We start from the raw sequence: 9,324 nt of genomic DNA on the forward strand, positions 1-9,324 counted from the left end.
GCTGTGCAATTTTACTAAAATACCAAAAAAAAGAGAGCTTTTTTTTATATTATACATATTGCATTACTTTAAAATGTATGTCTATTTGTAGGCTTTGCTTAGCTATAAATATTACCCATTGTTTTTGTCTATCCCTGTTAACAATTACAGAAAGAAGATGCTGCTTTTCCTGGGGTGTACGCAGACACATGTTTAGAGCCACTTCGGGCAGATTGGAGTACATTACAGTCATTTAGCAGACGCTTTTATCCAAAGCGACTTACAATTCAGATTCTATCACACCGTAGGCACAGCTACGGGAGCAATTATTTGGGGGGTTAAGGGGTCCTGGATTGTTTAGATAACAGGTAGTGTTTAAATCTTCTATGATACTGTTTTATTAACAATAATAGGTCACTTAAGTCTAAAGCACAAGTCTAACAGTGATGACTGACCAGAGCCTGATAAGGCAAACACCTACAGCACAATCTCACTATCAAGTCTTCCTCTTCTTCTTTGGCGCAGTGTAGTTAGTGGTGCGGTGCTCCTTCCTGTCATATTTATCATGGCCTTCCCTGGGGAGATAATGGAGAGTGGATTGATAATTCAACACAATAAATACTTTATATCCATGCTGCTCAACCGTATGGCAAACAGCCTGGCTAGAATATATCTGGGTCATGGTATGAATTCCAAATCATAGCCATCTTTCTTGAGCATCAGAGCAAAGATTTTCATGCAAAGCTCTACTATGAAGCCAAAACCAGAATTCCTATTGCGCTTCTTATAATGAATGTCTGTTAAGCTACCTGAAGCAGCGGTTGCAGTATAGGTCTCCATCACAGGTGTGACAGCGAATAGTGGCATCGTGGTCACAGATGCAGCACCATGGAAGCTCCTCCTCATCACTGTCTGATGGCTGATGTGCAACAGCAGCGGTTAAAATCCTACTCTTGGGTGCTGGAGCCTGGGTCTTTAAAAGAGACAGTTCAACAAGGGATTAAATGTTATTCCCTATAATAACTCGAAAATGTTCTGAATTTGTATTTTGGTCGTTGCTTAGTACCGGTTTCTTTGACTGTTTTTTCATTTCCGTGTTCTTTGGTCCACTGTGTTCCAAAGGTATGTTGTAGCCACTTGCCGCATCCAATGCAGCCTCTTCAGAGAGCTGGAACCAAAATACAGGAATTTCAAAACATGTCCTCCAATTCTCATTACAAATGATCAAAATGGCAAAATAGCAGCCTCTTGTGGCCAAACAAACTGATCCAGATCAATGATATGCACTCAGTAGTAACAAGTTTATCAGGTAAAATGTAATATAATCTACATTACAGTATACCAGACCTGTTTTAACACTCTCTTCACAGCTTCTTCCTCAGTTTCCTCCTCACTGTCAGGATGCTGAAAGTCCTCCATAGTAACTAGAAGTGACATGAACAATACAATGATGACATACACGCTTCTGTCATCGCCACGATGTTTACAGTTGCAGCTCTTGACTTTCCGACGTGAAAGTAAGGATAACCAATAAGAAAGCGGTACACAGAGATCTTTGCGTGTGACGTACCTTTGTCTGGGTCCTGCCCCTTCAGCTGCGCCATCCTCTTGGCCATGTGGAGGATCTGATCCTGGGAATGGTGCTCCTTCCTCAGCTCCTCCATGGCCTCCTCCATGACTCGAGCCTTGTCATCCTCCAGCTGCTTGTCCCCCTCCTGGTTCTCCTCCAAATTCTCATCCAATGTTCCCCCCTCCCCCTTGTTTAGATCATTCATACGGCCATCTACACCTGCAGAGGGATCAATAGGTCTGAGCATATTTGTAGCTGAAGTCAGCTTTTGGTGTCAGAATGTAGTTGTGATATAATTATTATGACCGTGGGAAACTATTATATGACTGTAATTATTTATTGAAAGAAATCGATGAGATAAATAATTACTGCATTCAGGATTTGATTGCTGGTCGTCTATGGCAACTTCTTCTGACATCTGAGTAATCAGGTCATTGGCTTGTTCAGTCTGAGTCCTGTTATCTGGGGGCTGGTGCACCTGCACAGATGAGCACACAAGCACATACTGGTAAGCAATCATAGCAAGGCTGTAAGGCCCGAGATTTTAATAACAAGTGGGAAGAAGTTTATCTCACAGGTGGAGGAGCTTGGGATGATGGAGTCTGACCCCGTAGAACTGCCAGGCGGTCCTCCATCGCTTCTGCAGAAGGCACTGGCCGGCTGGGAGTTTTCAGAGCAGCAAGGCGCGACTCTAGCTCTTTCTCAGAGGGGACGGACTCTGTAGAAGATACCAAGACAAAAGATATTATTATGTGTCAGATTCAAGCCAAATGGCAGCTGCTATAAATAATGTTCATTACTTGGTGCAGTATCCTCCTTCAGCTTTTGAAGTTTTTCAGCAATAGCTTGATCTTCTTTATTCAGGCCTTTGGTTGGTAGACGGCCTGCTTTACCGTTTCTGCTGCCTCCTTGTGCTGGAGGCTGTGTCGACTGTCCCTGCTGTTTGGCCTCAAATGCAGCAACCCGTCTGTGGAAGAAACAGGAAAGTTTGAATATCATGAATCTGCTATTGACAAAGTATCATCTTTCCTAAATTTGATCATCTACTAACTTTTTGTAATTTTCGGGAGGAGACCATTTTCCAGCACTGTTTGGAGATTCTCCGCTAAAAATTGAAGAAAAGACAATGAGCAACAGCGTTTACTTTAACTAATTTATATTCACATTCATGTCATAATGCACGGTTTGGCCTTTACCTTGTCAGATTACCGTGGCACTGTTTACAGACCTTCTGCTGTGTGTTGCCACAGCGAGGCACCACAGCACTGAAAGTCAAACAGCTGGAGCAGAAGGAGCGGCCGCAGCTCTTACAGCCCAGCTGTGAGGATATTGAAACGTAAATTAGACCGTTTACTTTCCTTACTATGTTTAAGATGTATAACTATGAATACGTATTCATATGCTATGCTAATAATATAAGCCAGGAATGTCTTACCTCCTTCTTGAATAGACTGAACTTTGATGCACAACAATAACAACGGTTGTCCATGCCGACACGTGTGGATAATCATGAGACAGGCTGTTTAAAGTTGGCAGATATTTCTCTAGCTGGTAAATATGGGAAGAAAACGGACTCTATTAACAATAAGTTCCGAGCTAGCTACCCATTTTCAACCTTTCAACGTTGCTGTAATCAAAACAGGAACAATTCCGGAAAACACGATGTGACGTCGATTTGCGTTTTCCGGTTTCTGGTTCCTCCAATCAGCTTGCTCCAAAGTGTCTCGCGGTCCTTGTTTGAAACACAGAACCGACGACTGACCAGTGTTCCTGTTACAACGATATAACGTTAGCTGTAACGTATATAACCTGGAAAGAGACAGAGGAGGACTGTAATCGGTATGAAAAGCCACTACTTTGTAGATCAAATGTTTTGCATTTATATTTGACTGGTACATGTTGCTGATAGGGCGAACGACGACAAAAACGATCGAGCTAAAGCTAATGTTAGCTAGACAGCTAGCGTGTTAGCCCCCCCCCTCGTCATGCACTCAACGTTAGAAAACAAACTATTAAATTAGCTAACGTCAGGGCACTGGAAACGTCAGTTATAACAGTTTGCTAACGGGACTCTAGCTACTCGTTAATGTTAAGATGTCTATTCATATTCATAACGTTGTATGATGATGTAGGATCATAGTCGCGTATTGTTATATTTTTTACGTTACTTACATCTCCTTTACGGCAGTAGTCCATCGCTCCTGTGATATGATTCACGTGTTTTGAATTATTTTATCAGTTTGAACACTCATGAACCAACTTACGCCCTCAATGGTGATAAGAAGTATAATTATATTGAGCATAATAAACTATTTATATGGGACAGTTCAGACATTAACATGTATTACAGGGGTTTACATCCACAATTAACTTAAAGCTGTAAGAAGCTAAACGTCAAAGGACAGGACTACAATGCAGGATACATTTTCTAAGCATAACGTTAGTAAAACTCTATTTGAATAGTTACTAAAACTACTTCAGAAGCCTTTGAATCTATTGGGAGGCTACAACAAGGTCTAATGGGATAATGTGTAAAACAATTTTTGTGACTAACGATCGTGTTATTTATCAGTTAATCTGTAAATTATTTTCTAGATTAAATTGATTAGTTCATATTAGGAAATGGCAGAACACAGTAATAGAAAGCTCAAGGTGACCTGTTCAAATGTCTTCTTTTGTCCAACCAACAGTCCAAAATCCCCAAATATACAGTTTACAATTCTATAAAACTGAGAAAAGCTGTACATTTTTAAATCAGAAAGGTTGGAACCATAGATTGTTTAGCATCTTTCCTTCATAAATGGCTTAATTGATAAATCTTTCATCAAAATTGTAAGTAGGAGCAAATAAACCTAAAAGATCATCAGTCTAGACCAGAGCAGGTGCAAAAGAGGTTTACATATTAGTGTTATTCTCTGCAGAAACAACTATTATGGAGAATTTGGGCATTAATTCCACTAACTCTCACAGCTGTCTACCATTTAGGCTAACTGCCTAGTTATAGAGTATGCGTATTTGACAGACGTCAACATTTTTTTTTTGTGTGACTACGTTGCCTAATGGACAAGGCATCTGACTTCAGATCAGGAGGTTGGGAGTTTGAAAGCTCCAGCTTGATTTGCAGAAACTTGGTCAAAGCATGTTTTCTGCCAACTTGAGCCCTACAATGGTGTACGTTTAAACATTTTGAGTAACTGATACGTTTGTGTCTGTAGGCATCCAGTTGTTTTAATTGCCACCATGGCTGAAGGAGGAGATGTGGAATGGGAGCTAAGCAAAGAAAACATCCAGCCACTGCGGCGGGGCAGAGCCATATCAGCCTTACATCAGGCGCTCAGTCAACAACAGGATGGACTGAGCTCTGCCATCAACCAGCAGAGACAGTATGGTTAATCTATTTAAAACATTTGCCCCGGTTGGGTGAAAGCAAATTCTGTTAAACTCTTTTTCCCAGCAGTTGTCTCCCGATGATGGAGGTTTCTGGCTTTTTGTTTCTCCAGGGCCTTTGAGTCTGAACTGCGAATGTATGACGGCGATGATCCACTTGACGTTTGGGATCGGTAAGTTAAATATGTAAACAGTAAAGTGTATTCATATGCGTTGCTCTTAAATCTGAGATTTTTTTAATCCTCACATGGTTCTGTCTTTTACAGGTATATTAAGTGGACAGAGCAAACCTTCCCTCAGGGAGGAAAGGAGAGCAACCTCACCATGCTATTGGAACGGGCCGTGACCAGATTCACAGAGGAAAATAAATATCACGAAGACCCTCGCTATGTTGAACTCTGGATCAAATTTGTACGTTTAATATTTAAAGACTAGGTCTGCTACTTTGACAAACTGATGCAGCAGTAATAACTTTTGCTTTACATGTGTACTGTGTGTCATTAGGCGGAGCACTGCCCGGAGCCCTTGGACACATACAGGTACATGCAGGCTCAGGGAATAGGAGTGACACAGGCATCCCTCTACATCGCTTGGTCTGAAGAACATGAGAATCAGGGCAACTGTCGCAAAGCAGATCTGGTCTACCAGGAGGGATTCAAGAAGTGTGCGGAGCCACATGATAAGCTCATGCAGTTTCATAAGTACGAATGTATCCGGTCAAGTTTGAGATATAGTTAGAAAATGCTTTATATCGGCACAATCACAGTCTTCTGTATTGTTATCCTCAGGGCTTTGCAGGCACGCGTGTCCCGACAGGTAATGATGAATGTGGAGGAGGACGACAGCGATGATGAGCCGAAACAACCTGAGAGAAATTCTCTCGCCGACCTCAAACGCAGAGGGAAGAAAAAGGCCATCGCCCCCATCAACAGAGTTGGGTCTTCAATCAGAAGTAAGCATGTGAATAACCTGCAAATATCAGTGTTATCTTTATAATAAAAAAAAATGGATTAATTTTAACATCTGGTGTGTTTTGTAAACAGGTATTTCTGGAGGTCTGCAGTCAATTGGTGCCCCTGTCCTCGGCAATGCTTCAAACAGTCGGTTGGTGGTCTTTGATGAGAACAGGACTCAAAGTGCTGGCCCTTCAGAGCCTAAGTTGGAGTCTTGGGCGGCCCCTCCCACTTCCAGGGCAAAGGAGAACGAGCAGAATCCGGAAAAATGGTCTGATGTCAAGGTATGAGACAAGCATGTGTTCTGTTAGTTGGTTTAAATGTGTGAAGTGCAACCCACTGATGTTAATTTAAGGTGTCTGCACCACAGATCCCCCAGAAATCCAAATTCGGACATGCTGTTATGGCCCCACCGCCTCCAAAACCCGCGTTCCAACCTTTTGTTGAGGAGTCAGACCAGCCGCCAACAATGTGAGTGACAAGAATCTAACCTTTTATCTGCAGTTTGTATTTGTTGCTTTACTTTGCTGAACATTTCATTTACATCACACATTTGGGGTTCATGATAATAAGAAGCAATATATTCTTAAAATGAATGACTATCACTGAAATGAATAAATCAACAATGTTGATCATAAAGTAAAGCACATCCTGTTACAACCTCTCAGTTATTTAAAATCATCAATTCTTTATAAGAAAGTGTTCAGAACAATATAATTGGTTAAAAAATAATGAACAGATTATTCAATAGTTAAAAAGTTGTAAGTCGAAGCCCTAATCATGACTTATTTCCAAGTAAAGTGATTTGAGTTTGGCATCTTCCTTCTCCCGCCTCAGGACTCCTTGTAAGATAAACCCGGCAGTGAACACAGTTTTATCAGCACGGAAACCCTGCAGAGAGGAAACTCCTCTAAAGAGACTACAGGAGCACCATCAGCAACAGAAGGAAGCCGAATCAGGGAAACGGCAGGAGCAGAGCATGTACTGTAAAGAGCTGCTGCTCAGCGGCGCCACTGAATTCTCCTTTGAGGAGCTGCGTGCTGATCGCTACTTTAAAAAGATGACCCAGGAAGACGGAGGTAAAAAGGATCCAGCTAGTGCTTCAAACTGATGCATCTAAGAAGACTGACATTTGTAGTGCTCTTTTTTTAATGGATTTGTATCATGTAGTTGATGCTATGTATTGTTTATCCTGCTGTATATATGTTGTTCCTAGAGATCTAGTTACTCAGAGAAGTAAAAAGACACTTTTTAAAAAAAATTTTTTAGAAACACTTTGAACTGATGGCACAGTCGTTTAGTTGTGTGGCGGGACCAAATAATGGGAACACTCGTTCAATGTGATTGAAACCAAAATACCCAAAACTGTTAACAGCTCGGATAATCTTTTACACAATTTTAACAAAAAAAAGAAATAACATGTGCGTCACGGTAGTATTTAAAGCCTTACTGGATTTGTTGTATTGTTATATGTCTACTCCTTGTAAATACTAAACAGATGTGTTCCCCACAGCTCTGCTGCAGACATACTAGTCACACTTATCCCATATTCCTGCTTACTCCATTCGTCTATTTTTCTGAATTGCTTTCTTCTTAAAAGCAGTTTTTGTATGTGCTGCCTTTTTAAGTTGATCCGTCTTGTTCAGTATTTCTTGGGCAGATGTTTCACTACAATTTAAAAAAAGTCGAAAGATGGCTTCAGTGAGGTGATTCCTCTGGGTTTAATGTCTCAGTGAAATGTCCCCTCATGTATCATCGGTGTTCAATAAACTTGTTAAAACGTCTGGCTGATGACTAATTTGTTTTTCTTTTAGACAGAGGGGGTTAGTAATGCACTGTCAGCAGGAGACATGCAAGGGAAAGCAGGAATTGTTTTCTTGGTAATGGTATTCGGATTACTAATGGGGAGCAAGAACAATTTAGCGCTGCCTGTAATCTTGCAGCAGTGTAAAGAGTCAACACTGGTGGGCATGAATAAAAACAGACGCAATCCGCGTGTAGATAGTCATAAATGTCATTATTGCTACTTATTCTAATGAAGTGACTTCATTTAACATCCTCACTGCAGGGTATCCTTGTGTTCTTTTCAGAAATCCCGACACCAGGCATAAGATCATGAATTCAGCGAACCAAATGTTAATCATTGTCCAGGAGAGGTTACCCAGAAGCCCGCTGACTAAAATGATGGGTGTAAACCTAATCTACTGCGATGATGGGGTGTACTTCACACACGGGCAGCTCGCTGGGCAGACTTTGATGAATGGCTAGAAGATAGGTGGTTGGCTCATTAGCAAGTGAAATCCACCCTTTGCAGTTGTGGACAGAGCAGGCCTCGCTTATCCCCCGGAGGTCACTACCCTGATGTACTGTGGAACAGAGTGTTGCTGCTCTTACATGCTCATGGAGCACTGGAGGAACAGACTTTAATCTCATTTTGGAAATATGACACTTCCAGCCAAGATCCCCTCAACTGGTGAGTTCCCAAACTGTCTACTTTAAATTTTGGCTTAGCACTGAGAGCAGCTGAAATTCTGCGATAAATGATACGCAACACGATGCACTCCCATCATAACAACACAGCATAACCACATCATAATGCATCCTCTATGGTTCGCTCTTTGGCAGGACTTATTAAAAGCTCATCTCATGAAAGCATGCAGCCAGTGACTCCGATAGCGTCTCAGACAGAAAATCCATAGCTCTCCCTTACTGCAGTGGACAGATGGTACAAGCAAGCTACCTTTCCTTAATGCGCTTTGGACAGGCCCTCAGAGAAGAGCTTTTGTCCAGCACTGTTACTTTGACAGACAAGAACACTCATGGCCCATACACGCTCTGTATGGGCCATGTTTTACAGTCGGAGCTCTTAACCTATTTGCACGGTTTGCCTTTGCATGCACCAGTTCACAGGAAGCTGTCTGCCCGAGCCTCTACAGTACCTCACTTAGAAGCGAGTAGACACTGTGCATCAAGATGAACTGCACTTGGCTCGCCAGGCATGGGGAGGGGAGAGCCTCCGAAAGTGCTGCAGCAAATCACCAGACCAATTTATTGAAGAAAAAGCATGGAGGCCAGGAAAATGGAAAAAAAGTTATTCATGATGAAAATAACTCATAGTAGCTCATCATTTTTACTTAGAAACCCATAATGTTGACCTACTATATCAACATTTTTCAAATTTATGATTTACCATCTCAGCATTTTGACTTAGTAAGTCATAATTGTGACGTTTTGTGTATGACTTACAGTACCATGAGCATTTTTGCTTCTATTATGACTTACTTGAGCAAGCAGGAGAATGACGCAAGCGTTGTCTTAATAACTACTATCTTATAAAATTTAAATGGATTTATAGGTCATCTGGAAATGTCAATGGATTTTGACAAGAAATTACGTTTGCTTTAAGTGTATGAACCCTGATAACCCCTGGTGTAA

At 41.4% G+C, this 9,324-nt stretch overlaps 2 protein-coding genes across 2 annotated transcripts; one reads left to right on the forward strand and one right to left on the reverse strand.

Annotated features, from left to right (window-relative positions):
* Positions 1-78: 78 nt before the first annotated feature.
* On the reverse strand, positions 79-3,173 carry zfyve19 (zinc finger, FYVE domain containing 19). Its single transcript, XM_079174230.1, has 11 exons — positions 2,985-3,173; positions 2,746-2,867; positions 2,601-2,654; positions 2,350-2,516; positions 2,125-2,267; positions 1,919-2,027; positions 1,550-1,768; positions 1,327-1,403; positions 1,046-1,147; positions 789-952; positions 79-554 (listed from the first exon to the last, which is right to left on the reverse strand). The coding sequence occupies exons 1-11, from the start codon at positions 3,036-3,038 to the stop codon at positions 476-478; spliced, it is 1,290 nt and encodes a 429-aa protein (XP_079030356.1). The 5' UTR covers positions 3,039-3,173; the 3' UTR covers positions 79-475.
* A 117-nt stretch (positions 3,174-3,290) lies between these two features.
* bub1bb (BUB1 mitotic checkpoint serine/threonine kinase Bb) lies at positions 3,291-7,665 on the forward strand. Its single transcript, XM_079174138.1, has 9 exons — positions 3,291-3,388; positions 4,765-4,932; positions 5,050-5,109; positions 5,203-5,347; positions 5,441-5,637; positions 5,725-5,888; positions 5,980-6,173; positions 6,260-6,360; positions 6,727-7,665. The coding sequence occupies exons 2-9, from the start codon at positions 4,790-4,792 to the stop codon at positions 6,998-7,000; spliced, it is 1,278 nt and encodes a 425-aa protein (XP_079030264.1). The 5' UTR covers positions 3,291-3,388; positions 4,765-4,789; the 3' UTR covers positions 7,001-7,665.
* Positions 7,666-9,324: the final 1,659 nt, after the last annotated feature.

The sequence above is a fragment of the Pholis gunnellus genome (genome assembly GCF_910591455.1).
Source record: "Pholis gunnellus genome assembly, chromosome: 15".
Taxonomy (NCBI): Eukaryota; Metazoa; Chordata; class Actinopteri; order Perciformes; family Pholidae; genus Pholis; species Pholis gunnellus.

What these genes read in the sequence shown, in the direction of transcription:
- bub1bb (XM_079174138.1), top strand. Translation starts at nt 4,790, where the DNA reads ATGGCTGAAGGAGGAGATGTGGAATGGGAGCTAAGCAAAGAAAACATC. An exon ending in TTGAACTCTGGATCAAATTT is followed by an intron (nt 5,348 to 5,440) that starts GTACGTTTAATA and finishes GTGTGTCATTAG; the next exon opens with GCGGAGCACTGCCCGGAGCC. An exon ending in AAGCTCATGCAGTTTCATAA is followed by an intron (nt 5,638 to 5,724) that starts GTACGAATGTAT and finishes TGTTATCCTCAG; the next exon opens with GGCTTTGCAGGCACGCGTGT.
- zfyve19 (XM_079174230.1), bottom strand. Translation starts at nt 3,038, where the DNA reads ATGGACAACCGTTGTTATTGTTGTGCATCAAAGTTCAGTCTATTCAAG. An exon ending in TGAAGAGAGTGTTAAAACAG is followed by an intron (nt 1,148 to 1,326) that starts GTCTGGTATACT and finishes TTTTGGTTCCAG; the next exon opens with CTCTCTGAAGAGGCTGCATT. An exon ending in TACTGCAACCGCTGCTTCAG is followed by an intron (nt 555 to 788) that starts GTAGCTTAACAG and finishes TTATCTCCCCAG; the next exon opens with GGAAGGCCATGATAAATATG.